Below are 14,315 nucleotides of genomic sequence, written 5' to 3' on the forward strand. Positions count from 1 at the left end.
GGGCATTTACTGAACAGTGATATATACCATAAGGGCTTTCAGGGCTCAGTGTGTGGTGCCCGTGTGACATGCTGGAGGACATGTCTGGAGAGAACTGAAGGTCCTGAGGTGGGAAGAAATGCCTGGCCGGAGTGGATCCAGCATAGACAAGCTGATGGGAGCCCTGGGAGTAGATGAGAGCACCAGAAAGAAAGCTGGAGAGCCCTGGGGAGCCTGGCTGTGGAAGGGTTGGAGGAGGAGGAGCAGAGGTGAGAAGAGAAGCAGGAAAAATCAGAATCTGAAACTATGCAGTTCTGAGGGGAGGTAGTGATTCCTGGTGGTGAATGCTGCTGAGAGCGCAGGCACGGTCCCCAGTCCCCACCGCTGCTCTCTGGCTTTGACACCAGGCCGGTGGCCTGAGCAAGAGCAGTTTGGAGAAGGATTTGGAGTGGAGACCAGAATGAGGGCCCTGAGGAGTGGAGGGGAGGAAAGGGATGATAGCAGAGTAGGACAGCTCCTCAGAGACTTTTTCAGCTACAATGGGAGAGAAACAGGAATACCTAGAGGGGAAGGTGAAGACAAAGAGTGTGTGTGTGTGTGTGTGTGTGTGTGTGTGTGTGTGTGCATGTACATGTGTGTAAAACAGGAAAAACTTGAAACTGCTTAAATACTAAAGGGAAGAAACCCATAACTTGAAACTGCTTAAATACTAAAAGGAAGAAACCCATGGAAAGATGTTGAAGATAAAAACCGTGAACTAGAGAGAGAGAGAAATGGTGAGCTAGAAATGTCTGAATGAAATGATGTCAACTGGAAAAAAATTCCATACATATAAATGTGACTTTCATTAAACTTTTGTATGTGCTTTAAGTGCAAAAGTATTGAAGGAAAGCAAATAGCTTCCAGATTTTTTGAGACAGGTCTGTGAATAATTATCATAATCACAAGGGGTCCCATCTATTGAGCACATATGATAGCAGGCATGGGCTGGTGCTTCTTCCCATCATCTCATTTAATCGTTGTAACAGCCCTGCCAAGTCTATGGCATTGTTGTTATTTGAGACAAAGATTATTTAACTAAGCCTTGAACTAAGGCTCAAAATAGTTTGCCTAGGTGCATGTCGCTTGAAAAAGAGAGGAACCATGATTCAAACTTGGGACTTCCTTGCTCCAGAGCCCAAGCTCTTTCCTCTAAAAGTAAGGAAACTTGGATAAATTTGATCCCCTAAGCAGCATCTGTATGTTCTTGGTCTTTAGACACTAGTAAAATTGACAAGCAACTTGCAACAGTTTTGTTCACTCTCACTACTATCCATTTGGAACAAATTGCAAATAAAAGAATAGAATTTAGAATTCTCAAATTAGGTGCTTGGATTTTCACATCCAGATCACCATTGTAAAATAGTATGTGTTTAGTTTCTGGGTTTCTGTGTGTGTGTGTGTGTGTGTGTGTGTGTGTGTGTGTGTGTGTGTGTGTGCATTCATGTGTCACATGTGTGTATTCACCCAGAAGGGTATATAGGTTTTATGGGGCCTGAAGTTTATAATTTGGATGCATATAGTTCTAGGGCTCCTCCCAAGGGACTATGTAAGTGAAGGCCCCTGAAACTCACTAGCTTCGTGGCAAACCCACCTCTGTACGGGCATGCGTGTACATGAACTATGTATGTACGCATGCAGATCTATGGAGGAGCCAACAAAAGCTAGAAGCACCTTTTACGGTTAGTACTAGTTATGTCTTTTCTGGGAAGACCAAGAAGATTTATCAAGAATTGAATGGGCCAAGAATTTCCCGAAAAGCGCCTTTTGAATTGGAGCCAGTGATCATTAGCTAAGTTAGAGATACCGTGCTTTGGCTCACGCTCTTTATTTTCAACAAGCAAATAAATATAACATCTTTAAATATCTTCTTTATTCCAGAGATCTCTTTGTTAGTACTACTTTACAGATATGCCCCCATGAATGATTTCAGAGTGTACCAAGAGAACAGGCCGGGTGTTGGCGGGATTCGGGGACCGTAGCGATGGGGAGAGGGTGGGAGGCCATCTTTATTTATGTAGAAGACGGTTGTAGATGGGACACATGTTCATGGTGCTCCAGAAGCCAAAGCTAAGAGCTCAAGTACATGAGATTGTAGGGCGGCCAGATTCCAGCTCATCAGAACTTTCTATCAACTAGAGCTGTCCAAAAATGGTTTGCTTATCTCGTGGCCAGCTGCCCGTCACTGGAAGTTCTCCTCCAAAGCTACTTCTTGGCAGGGGAAGGGGGGAAGGGGGCTTTTACTGAACACAAATTCGAGTCATTATAAGAAACCTCTAGAACAGTGGTCAGCAAACTCATTAGTCAACAGAGCCAAATATCAACAGTACAAACGATTGAAATTTCTTTTGAGAGCCAAATTTTTTAAACTTAAACTTCCTCAAACGCCACTTCTTCAAAATAGACTCGCCCAGGCCGGGGTATTTTGTGGAACAGCCACACTCAAGGGGCCAAAGAGCCGCATGTGGCTCGCGAGCCGCAGTTTGCCGACCCCGGCTCTAGAATCCTCTCTTGGTCTAAGACTCCAAGCAGTTATCAGGAGCATTTCTCAGCAAGCTGTTATTACTGCCAGGCATGCACACACAGAACATGCATTTAGTTGGGTCCCCATAGTAGTGACATGTTTGTGCTAAGCCTGACACATTCCCAGGCGGAGCCCTGGTTGCTGAGGAGACATGTGGGTGGGTGGGTGGATGGATGGATGGATGGATGGATGGATGGATGGATGGATCTAGCTGTGGCCGTACTTCACCGTTTTAGGATTCAGTTTTTTCCTGGCCTGGAACCTGGGACCTCAGGCTCTTGCTCCCACCCACTAGCCAGCTGTCACAGGTGGTGCTGATGAATGTTATCTTACTAGTTCTCACAATAGGCGTGCAGTTTAGGTGAGGAACTGGCCAAGTTCCACTTGGCTCTCTCCTCCGCCTGCTTGCTCCTGCCCACTCAGAGATGAACCTCGGCTGCCTGGCTCCCTTTGCCAGCTTTGGGGTGAGAGCCTGAAGTTAAGACCTGGGCTAAAGGTCACCTGGGTGGGACAGAGCACAGGTTAGCTCCACCATGGATTTAGCCCACCACGGGGGTGAGGTGTCCGGAGAGGCCACGAATGAGTAAATGGCCTCAGTTAACCTTTTCCCTTTCTGAAGAGGAAACAGAGACTCATTGACCGTGACCCATATACCCCTCCTCTGTTCAATATGTGAGATATTACTATAGTAATATCAATAATAATGAATTTAATGATAGTAATAACAATAATGGTGGTGGTGGTAGTGGTGACAGCAGTGGCCACAGCCACAGCTAGTGTTTGCTGGGTTCTCTGTTTGCCTGATGCTGTGATGAGCTCATTTCCTCATCTACTCCTCACAGTAATCCTGTGGGGTGGATGAAGCTGAGTGAGGCCTAGAGGTGTTAAAGGACGAGCCTGAGGCACCAACCAGCCTGGCCCCACAGCGGAGACTCTTCCCGGCCCATGTTACTGCCCTGCCTGCTCTCCTGCCCAGTCTTCAGCCACCACACCTCGGAGCTTCTCTAGCCCTGGGCGTGACCCCAGGAAGAGGTTAGGGTGTAGCAGTGCACCAGCCCCTGCTCTAAGTGCTTCAAGACCATCCTCTTATTGAATTCTCGCAGCAACCTCTGGGTGGATGTTGTTTGCGTTCTGCCAAGAAGTTCAGGGACTCGCTCAAGGTCACCTGGGTGGACGAGCTGTCCAGCAGCCGCGTCTGCGGTCTGTGCCATCCTCCACATCAGCCTGCCTCTCTAGACAACTATGTTGAACACCTCACAGGCACTAAGTTTATATTTCCTGGCTCCCCTTCCAAAATGATTCACCGATTACTGACCTTTTATTTTTAATAGTAGTAATGATCAGGAACACATTTTCAGTGTTTTGTTTTCTCTTCTTCATGCTACTCAAATAAAGCAGCTCTCAAATCCACAGGATGAAACCCAGTCAATGTGAGGTCGTGTAAATTAAGAAAAGTTTAGGAAGTCGGGCCGGGTTGGCTCCGTGGTCAAGCATTGACCTTTGAACAAGGAGGTCATGGTTTGATTCCCGGTCAGGGCACATGCCCAGGTTGCAAGCTCAATCCCAGGTGTGGGGCATGCAGGAGGCAGGCAGTCAATGATTCTTTCTCATCATTGATGTTTCTACCTCTCTTTCTCTCTCCCTTCCTCTCTGAAATCAATAAAAAAAATATTTTTTTAAAGAAAAGTTTAGAAAGAAACAGAGTATTGATTAGTGACTTATTTTTGTAAGTGGTTAAAATATGAAGTTTAAACTAGGACTGTAGTTTGGGCTCCGTGTCCTCATCTTATCAGAGACAACATTACCATGATGGCTGTGACTACTCGGTGGGGCTTCGGTGAGCTCCGCAGCCTTCCAGCTCCCAAACCCAATCACCTGTGCCAGGTTCTGCCTCCAAAGACCTTTTAGAAGTCTGGTTCAGAACACTGCTGTATCTTCTTGCCCGTTTCACTGAAAGGAAATACCCAAGTGACCTGGTGACCTCAGCTCTTTAAAGTCTTTTGCCTTATTGAGTCATAATAGTAAATAGTGGCAGTAAGTTATGTTAATAACAACCAAATTCAAAGGTAGAGGAAGGACGAAAGCCAAAGCGAAGATGCTCGGGACCTCGGGAATCCCTCAGAATAGAATTCGATGGAACTTGATTTGGGATAAATGGAAAAGGAGTAAAGGTTTGCACAGAGAAAGAATTTAACAGGGAGCATTTCTCAGGCTGAGTTTAAAAGAAAAAATAATAATATCTATAGCCCAAAATATGCAGTTAAATTAAGTTGTTAATGAAAGAGCCTGTTTAAAATGGCTAAAATTAGAGATAAAAGCCCATTGTTTGTTCCAGTTGTTGACTGCATATCTGTGTGTGGAAGGGCGTGGGGGACAGTCAGGGCTGTGGTATTTGAGAGATTAATCACCCACCCCTGAGGGGTTTGGGGCTCCCACCTGCATTTTGAACTTGGATCTAAGTCAAAGGGGTGGGACGAGACCACGACAGGTGTTTTTTCTCTAATTAACTTCTCAGTGGACATGTCAAACACCAAATATATCAGAACAAGGGGCCCCAGCTCAGGACACCCCCTCCATCCTCAGCAAGGGGCTGACTGACAACTAAAGACGATTCTCTGGAAATTATGGGACCTTGGAGCAGTGCTGGGTTGCATTTCTAAAGGAGGGAAGCATCCCGGATGTGCCAGTTCCCTATACGATCTCTTCTGTACTTAGCAGCTGTGACCAGATAGTGAATTTTTTTTCATATTTATTCTCTTTCTACCTGGGATTGGGGTGGGTAGAAAGCATGGGTGTTATGTGTGTGTGTGTGTGTGTATGTGTGTGTGTGTGTGTGTGTGTGTGTGGTGTTTTTGGTTTTTTTTGGGGTTTTTTTTGGGGGGGATGATTTCTATGAAGAATCTCTGAGTTGTCATAGGGATATTAAAACTTTTCAAACTCAGTGACTTCATAAATCTTTGAATTATCGGAAATGCAAGCAAAGATGGATGTGGAAAGAATGTTTTCACGAAAAGAATAGCAATAAATTAGGACAATTTAAAGTTCCAATAAAGCCTGTGAAGCAGCCATTCTGCAGCTACTGGAACAGTTCAGTAATGTGGGAGGGAAAAAGGGACACTCAACTATGATATGCTCAATTCTAATTTATAACTCTAGGTAGGGAATGGGGCTTTCCTCTTCATGATGAAGTTATGGGTGGCTTTTGTTCTTCCTGGTTTTCGACATTTTATAAAACTTTTTTTGGTATATTTCATAATCGAAAAGTTCTATTTAAAAAATCACATGCTCTGACCTTCAGAGTTCCAAGCAGCACATCCCGGGTGTCCCCTGCGCTCTGGGAGAGTAGGAAGCGAGCCTGTCCTACTCACAGGACATGGTGAACTCAGGACAGTGCCACGCGTACCGTCGAAGCTCAGTGAGTAGTGAATAAAATATTCCCATTTCTGTATTTCTCTTTCCTTTCTCTTTCCAGGTGATGTGCTCTATGAACTCCTTCAGCATATTCTGAAGCAGAGGAAACCTCGGATTCTTTTTTCACCTTTCTTCCACCCCGGAAACTCGATCCACACCCAGCCAGAAGTCATACTGCACCAGAACCACGAAGAAGGTACCCGAGGAGGCTTGTCTTTCCTTGCCCGAGGCTTAGACAGATCCAAGAGGTCTCATTGTTAATTTGATAAGTTGTTCTTTTTTATGTGGTTCATTTTTTCATTCAACAAATGAATTATTGAATGCTTACTTTGTATAAGATCCTGGGGGAAATGCCAAGATGATTGAGAGATCTCTAGGCTCTATGCAACTCACGATCTCAGTGAAGAAAGGAGCAAGATATGCACATGTCATAGTAGGCATCAAAAAGAGGTGCAGAAGGGGTGATATGCCCCGGTACCAGCAGCAGGTCAGCTCCATGCACGAGGTGGCTCTGGGGGGTTCCTTGATGGTCCAGCAGGATTCAGATAAGCAGGGACGATGTGGAGAACATTCCAAGCAGAGAGAATGGCATAGGATGGAGTCAGCCCTTGAGAAAGTAGTCAGATGACTTGGGTTGTACAGCTTATCTTCCCTCCCCCTCACCTCCCCACAACCTTTTGTTGTGAGGAATTTTAAACATGCCCCAAATAGAGAGAATAAACTAAATACAAGCCTGTGAGCCATCAGCCTGCTTCAACAATGATCCACACTTGGCCTTGGTAGAGCTACTCCAAGGAGGTCAGGTTGGAAATAGGATGTGGAGGATTTGGATGGAGGACAGTAAGGGGGAATCACTGAAGACGTGTGAGCAGAGGGGAATGAGAGCTGGAGGATGAAAAAAGACCCAAACCCTGTGAACTCTGTGGGGGAACAGGGGTTCTTCATGCACCAGAGGTGGTGTCTTACAGTGTGCTCAGTGTAAGTGCTATTTCAGCTGTCCCAGGTGCTGCTGTCCTGTGATTCACACCCATCATCAAAATCATTGGTAGAAAACAGAACAGAAAACCAGACTTGCATTGTGACCCTGGACATAGTCCAAAGCAGGCATATGGGGCCCTGGCCGGTGTCGCTCAGGTGGTTGAACGTCATCCCATACACTGAAAGGTTGCTGGTTCCATTCCTGGCCAGGGCACGTGCCCAGGTTGTGGGCTCAATCCCTGGTAGGGGGCATACAGGTCACAGCCAATTGATGCTACACTCTCACATCAATGTTTTTCTCTCTTTCCCTCTCTCTTCCTCTCTCTCTAAAAAGCAATTTTTAAGATCTTAAAAAAAAAAAAGCAGGCATATGGGCATGGAAATAGGTATAAAAATCTTACTTTGTGCACCATTCCATTGTACGGCGATGCTCAGGGCCTCTGTGGAGCCTTCCTGCCCGGATGGGTTAGCTAACAGATGTGGGGACACAAAGCAATACTTTTCAAATGGACTTTTTCTTAGGACCAGATTACTAGGGGACTAAAACCCTGGTCCCTTGGGGCATTTCCTTGTATTGCTAGATCACCCCCAGGAGCAGGGCTAATATTTTTGTTCTGTTATTGGCAAATTAAAAACATGGGAAGTTGTTTTCTTCATTAACACTTCACAGAAGAGAGCCTGACTCCGGGCATCTCCACACCTCTTCCTTGTGCCAAGTGCTTCCCAGCAGGTCCCTGGCTTTGTGATGTCTCTCTCATCCTTCCTTCCTCTAGTTTTACCCTTGCTAAATTTAGCAGCTGGCCCCACCCCCAGTTGGGTTTCTTCCTTCTTCTGCTCTTCCTGCATGTACATTTCCGCCTGCATGGTAACCAGGAGGTGGGTTTACTGAAGCTTGACATTAAGGCGAGAATTATATTACCTTGCCTGCCTCTTCAGATACAAAGGGCGTGTGATGAGTGTTCCGCTCTCCCCCCCCCCCTCTTTTTCTCATTACTTAAAAAAAAAAAATCCCATTTGGAATTTCTATTCCTTTTTTTTATTCCCAAATGTGATTGGAGACTGATGGTCTGACCTCATCACAAATCCTTCCTCCTCTCCCCATGGCGTGATTTGACTCATAAGTAGGTGTGCTTGTCATTGTTCTCATTTGCAGGAGCTAATCAATAGAGAAAGCTGGCTTACTCTCAGAGCTACTCTCAAACCCAATAAATACAGATGTGCCCCACCTACGCTTTAATGAGCTGTGCTCTCAAGTGTGGTGGTGGAAGGGATGAGCTCAGTAGGTAAAAGAATGGAGCTAATGAGGCCAAGGTCAAGGGTCTCATCGCCCTGTGAACCAGTTAGCTCTGCTGCAGACCCGGCTCTGAAAAGTACTCCTTAAAGCTATCAGCCAGGAAGCAAGAGCTGAGAGTACGTGCCCTCTCCTTCGCCCAGGCAGACGCAGGGCATGCTCTCAGATGGACGGGTGGACACTCAAGAAGGGAAGCTTAGGTCTTTATCAGGTGTTAGCAAATGAGAAGAGCTGAACAAGACCCAGAGGCCATATGAAGAGGCTGCTGCCCCCAGACTTCCAGATCTATCGGTGCCCTTGGTGATGAAGGAGAAGGAACCTACTAGAGTTCCCTGCCCCCACCCGCCTCCCACCCCTTTTCCTCTCTCCTCCACCAGCAAGAAGAAATATCCAGCTCGACAGGAACTATCTCTGGAATCAATACTGTGATATTTACTTGTGACTAGTAACACATTAATATGGGCATATGTTAACATACAGAGGGATCTGGCCCTGAGAACAAGTAGTTCCGTAAAGTGAAATGAAGCATAGCAAATATTGTGTCCCCAGTGATTTGTCTTACCTCGTTGGGGTACAGTGCCATGTGAAAGTGTGTAGCTCCTGACTTGGCGCAGAGAGATGCCCTGGATAGGCTGGCTCGGAGGCCGGGCGTGCAGAGTGACCTGCAAGAACAAAGCTTCATTCGGCCCCCTGTGGCTTCACCTCATCACTGTCACCAACTTACCCAGTTCGCACATTCATGTCATTCTGGGAATTTATCTCCCAACACAAAGGTTTCTTGTTTAATCCAGCAGCAGTTCCCTGCAAATATCCCATCCGAGTACATTGCATTGAAATCCTGTCCCCTCTTCCCCCCCCTCCCCCCCACCCCGGCTTACCAGCAGCCACATGGCAGTCCCATAAGCTAGGACACTGGTGTTAGCTCAGAGATCCCCTCAGGAGAGGAAGGTGATCTTACTAATTCAAACCCTTTTTTTTTTTTTTTGTAAACACTTGTCTTCTCCATGTCTGTTCTGAAATTGTCCAGCGTTGGGCAAAGCAATCCTCAGATCACCACCTAAGTCTAGGAGAACCTGCATCCCACTCTTTTTCCTTATTTGCTTATGGGAAGAGAGTGCAATATTATATCACCGGGTAACCTTATAAATTTTCATCCCTACCGAGACATTCATGACAACGAAATGGGATTCTAACAAGTAAGCGAGGGCAATGGGCATAAGCCAGAATCATTTTGACAAACTGGGACACATGGTCAGCTGAGATAAAACTTTCTGAAGAATGATGTCGGAAGTCAGGAAACCAGGTTCTAACCCATTATTCGTCCAGAACAATCATAAGGGCTAAGTTTCTCATTTCTCTGGCCCTCAGTTGTAAGATAGGAGATTAGACTAAATGATCGCAGATCTTTCAGCTCTCAAATCCTCATATTCTATCCATGGTGTGAGCCTCCCTGGGTGATATGAAGATGAATAAGATGCATTCCCTACCTTCAGGGTAAAGGGCAACTAAAATCTAGAAAATCCTAACAGTGTCCTGCCTGGTGTTGCTCAGAAATAGCTAAATATCTCTTCTAGACTTCTTTTCTTTTATTGTTGTGACCCATTTAATCTGCATAATATGAATTAGATATTTATGTAGGAAGAAGACAAAATAAGCAATACTACTTCTTTTACCAAAACCAGGAGGCAAAACATCTTTAGAAATTTCAGACCAGCAAATGATGTTGGCTTGGACATGCACAAGTCTCTAGGGAGAAGGAATGAGATCTATGTTTCTTCTTTTAATCCTCACCCGAGGAAGTTTTCATTTATTCTAGAGAGAAAGGAAGGTGAAGAGAAAGAGAGAGAGAGAGAGCTCAATTGGCTGCCTCCTGTTCGCATCCTGACTGGGGATTGAACCCACAACCTAGGTATGTGCCCTGACCAGGAATCGAATCCGCAACCTTTTTGTGTACGGATGACGCTCCAACCAGTTGAGCCCCCAGCCAGGGAAATGTCTATGTTTCTTAAATGTTCTTCTTCCACCACCTCTTTGGGGGACCCCCCTGTAATTTCAGCTCTTCCGTTCCACCCTCTCCTATGCCCCATCTAAGAGGCTGGGAGGTGATTCTTAGTCACTTTCATTTGAAAATATTTGCACGTGCAGGGCTATGATTGTTTCTGCAACAGTGTAGGCAGTTTTAAGGTGACAGTTCTGCTCTGGGGCAGCTTTTTGCCACCAGGTGGACATGGAAAGTGGAAGTGAAGATGAGAAAAGTCAAGTGTCAAAATACTGTTTTCTCAATTCTCCTTACAATCACACAGGGTGAGAGAGTGGAGAGAAATCACGTCTTTGATGGGGGCAGAGTGGGTGGCCTACATTCTGGGACGGCCCACAGAAGTTGTATTTATAGGGTTGCTTTATTAATGGAAACGTTACCTCTCCCCCTCCGCCAGCCACCAGATCCAAGTGCCCAAAGACTGTTTTGGAGGAAGGAAATCTTAAACAAGTTTAATGAAATAATTAAAGAAGATGAGGTATATGAATCTGCTTTATAATAACAAAATAAAAGCTAGCATTTATTGCATCCTTTTTTGCATGTCAAACCCTGTTCTAAGCTCTTACATGTTTAAATCATTTAATCTTCACACCCAGCCTTTCAAGAAGGTAATATTATTCCCGTTTTACAGATGAGGAAATCGAGGCTTGAGCAGTAAAGTGACATCCCCCAAATCACAACAGCTGCAAAGAAGCAAAGTTAAGACTTAACCCCAGGCCCACACGGCTCCAATACCTGCACTCATCCGCAGCATGACTGAGCCACAAAAATAATGTTCTCATTATTTATTATTATTATTATTATTATTATTATTATGCAAGCACTCTAAACATGGAACAAATGAATGGACTTGTAGAGATTAGGATGCCAGGTCAGGTCCCCTGACTAGGTACATTGTGGCAAGTCCCAGCACGTCTGATTATACATTTTCTGCTTCATAGTACTTGAAACTGCCAAATCTAAGTAAAAATAAAAAGTCAAAGATAACTTTTGAGACACCAGTGTACGTCTTCAATTCATGATATGAAAATCTCAGACTAACTTGGATGCATTAACCCATAGAGAGCATTGACTGCCTCAGGATGAATGGACTAGTCCAGGGAACATCCCCAGCCTGTGAGAAATGTGGGCTCTGAGTCAGGCACTGGCTTCCGAGAGCTGGAGAGCTGCCGTCGTCCTGGGGAGCCAGCCCCTCAGGACAGCTGCCGAGTGGGCAGCAGGGCACATGAGGCTTTTAGCTGCTCGGGCCACATCCTATTACTGGTTGTTGCGAAAAGCATCCCCGCGTCTCTAGTCTCGCTGGGATCGTGTTGATGACTGAAGTGTCAAGGAGGCTGTTGGCTGGGGTCTGGCGACTTTGTAATCCGTGTTAACTGTGTAATGCGCGGTGGAGCCAGAGAGCATCACCGTGTGTCTGCACTCTGGATCCTGACCAGCTGTTCAGCTCCCAGCTCCCAGTTTACCAGCTGGGAGACTTCAGGCAAGTTACTCAACTTCCTGGTGTCTTAGTTTCCATCTGTAAAATAAGGAAAATACACCTATCAAATATGATTGATATAGGAAAGGATCGAGTTAATATGGAAAATGCCCTTAGAACAGCATCTATCACATAGCAGGCATTCAATAAATGCTACTCGTTACCATGATTTGATATTTTTTGCCACTATTTGATTGGGTTTTTTCTTTTCTTTTTTTAACTTAAATTTGTAGTTGTGGTAAAATATACATAACATTTACCATCTTAACCATGTTTAAGTGTTCAGTAGTGTTAAGTATATTCACATTGTTGTGCAGTGGTTGGCTGTTTGATGTCTTACATTCAGTTCCAATGTTCTTAACCAATCCCATTATTGCCGCTACATGCTCTTTGTGTCAACACCGCATTTGTGCATTCCGGACATAAGAAGGGCCTTTTCCCTACCCAGGCCATTCTCCTAGAATTCCTTCATGGATTAACCAGGCACCGTATGTAATATTATTTCTAGGGTAAAATACATTAGAAGTCCCAGCCTTAATTGCTTTCAGGACACAGCCCACTTTCAGAATGAGTTCTGCGTGGACTCTGTGACGTCACAGTCCCTGGCACATGGTAGGTCCTCCGTGACCCTTCGGGGCCTGTTAATCTCCTGGGTCTCCTCTCACATGTAAGAGCTATAAGATGAACCTTTTTGTGCTCCTTTCAATTCTGGGATTCTTGGATCTGACAGGAGGTCATGAGGTTCCACCAGAGGAAGAACAGGCCCAGATCTTGACTTCCTGTCGTTCCCCGGGGAACCAGCTAACAGCATCTTTTCCCCTTACCAGGCCGAATTCCGCCCTTGCCTAACTCCTTTTCCCTGCTTTGCTTCCTATATTTCAGGGTCTAAGGCAGCATGACCTTTTACTCTCTGACCTTTGTCCCCTGATGCAGCATTGGATTGTGATGGGGAAGTGTGGAGCCCCTGGGTAGTGCAGAGAGCCTCTTGCCAATGGTCTAGACTCAGCCTACTTCAGGGAGGAAGCACTCCCTTCCCTGCCTCCTCTGGCATCCTGCAATGGTAGAGGCTGCTCTTAGCCCAACGGCTAGCTGGCTCTCTTCAGCCACAAGTTTTAGGGACAGGTGATCCCTCCGATGCATGAATAACTCTCACAAGGTGGTCTGGAAGTCTTCAAGAAACTTCCTCTTACCACTCGGGAAATGTCATCTGACTTTTTTGAGATAAGGGCACTGGGAGCCTTGTGGGTTCGCTCCCTGAGGAGGAGGGCCTCATTTGACGTTATCTTGTTCTTTCCTCTTTCCAGCCCTCCTCTGCCTTATCTCTGTGCCACCCTGACCCCATCCCTGTAAATGATTTACAAGGTGGACACCCACAGGGCTGATAGACTCGTTTGAAATCTGATCCCTTGATTTCTTCATTTACGTCTTTTGTGGTGCTTTATTGAGACTGAGGGAGAGAGACTCCTTCCTCTACCAAGCATGTCAAACTCACAGTCAGCAGCCTGCCAGCCGCGAGTTTGCCATGCTTGCAGTCTACACCACCTGCCTGCAAAGGACAAAAAGAGCATACAGCCCAGAGCACCTCCACGGCCCACAGACCTGCTTCTGCCCTCTGTACTGAGCCGCTGGCAGAGGTAGCCTGTTCGAAGGCCTTCCACCCACAATAATGAAGTTGAAACCTCAGAGTCCTGCAAGTTACCTATGTTGCTTCTTTCAGTTCCTTTCACCAAATGCTTATAAAATTCAAGGAGCTGACTTATTGTATATGACCTCAAACATCTGTGAATCATGCCCTGCAAACTTGGGCAGTTTTAGTCTCGGGCATTCAGTAGCATTGGCAACTTGTTGAGATGAATAGACTGAAATGGGCAGGCAAAGGGTCAGTGGAAAGCCTCAGCTGAAACTCTTGGGAAAGGAGTAGGGGATGAGGGTTGTATTAGTTTTCTAGGGCTACAATAACAGAGAACCACAGATAGTTGATTTAAACAACATGAATTTATTATCTCACAGTTCTGGAGGCTGGAAGTCCAAGATCAAGGAGGTGTGGGCAGAATTGGACCGTGAGGGAGAATCTGTCATGCACCCCTCTTCTAGCTTCTGGTGGTTTGCTGGCAATCCTTGGCTTCGTCTTCACAGGGCATGCTCCCCGTGTGCATCCACTCTTTTTCAGCACCTGTAGTCTGTTGATGCGTGTGTATTTTTATGTGTCTTTTAAATTATTATATTCTTGAGAGCAAGGACCACGTTTTCTTACTCTTTGTATATTCTGCATCCAAGACACTACTTGAAATATAGTTGACATCACACAAGGTTCTGTGATTCAACTCATATTTTGTAATCACTGTGGGGCAACATCATGCAGTGTGTGTGTGTCTGTGTGTCCAAATTCCCCTTTTCATAAGGACACCAGTCACATCGGATTAGGGCCCCACCCTGTGACCTTACCTTAACTGATTACGTCTGCAATGACCCCATTTCCAACAAGGTCACATTCTGAGGTACTGGGATTGGGACTTCAGAATATGAATTTTCTTTGAGTGAGGAAAGTACAGTTCAACCCATAGCAGGTGTTACAACA

The 14,315-nt window shown here is 45.6% G+C and overlaps 1 protein-coding gene across 1 annotated transcript in view; it reads left to right on the forward strand.

The window, feature by feature from the left end:
* The window catches only part of ETV6 (ETS variant transcription factor 6), a 223,609-nt gene that overhangs the window by 177,663 nt on the left and 31,631 nt on the right, over positions 1-14,315 (forward strand). Inside the window, exon 4 of the mRNA XM_079775590.1 lies at positions 6,015-6,149. Within this exon, the coding sequence (XP_079631716.1) occupies positions 6,015-6,149 (135 nt within the window). The remainder of the gene's footprint in view (positions 1-6,014; positions 6,150-14,315) is intronic.

Source organism: Cnephaeus nilssonii (assembly GCF_951640355.1).
Source record: "Cnephaeus nilssonii genome assembly, chromosome: 6".
Classification (NCBI taxonomy): Eukaryota; Metazoa; Chordata; class Mammalia; order Chiroptera; family Vespertilionidae; genus Cnephaeus; species Cnephaeus nilssonii.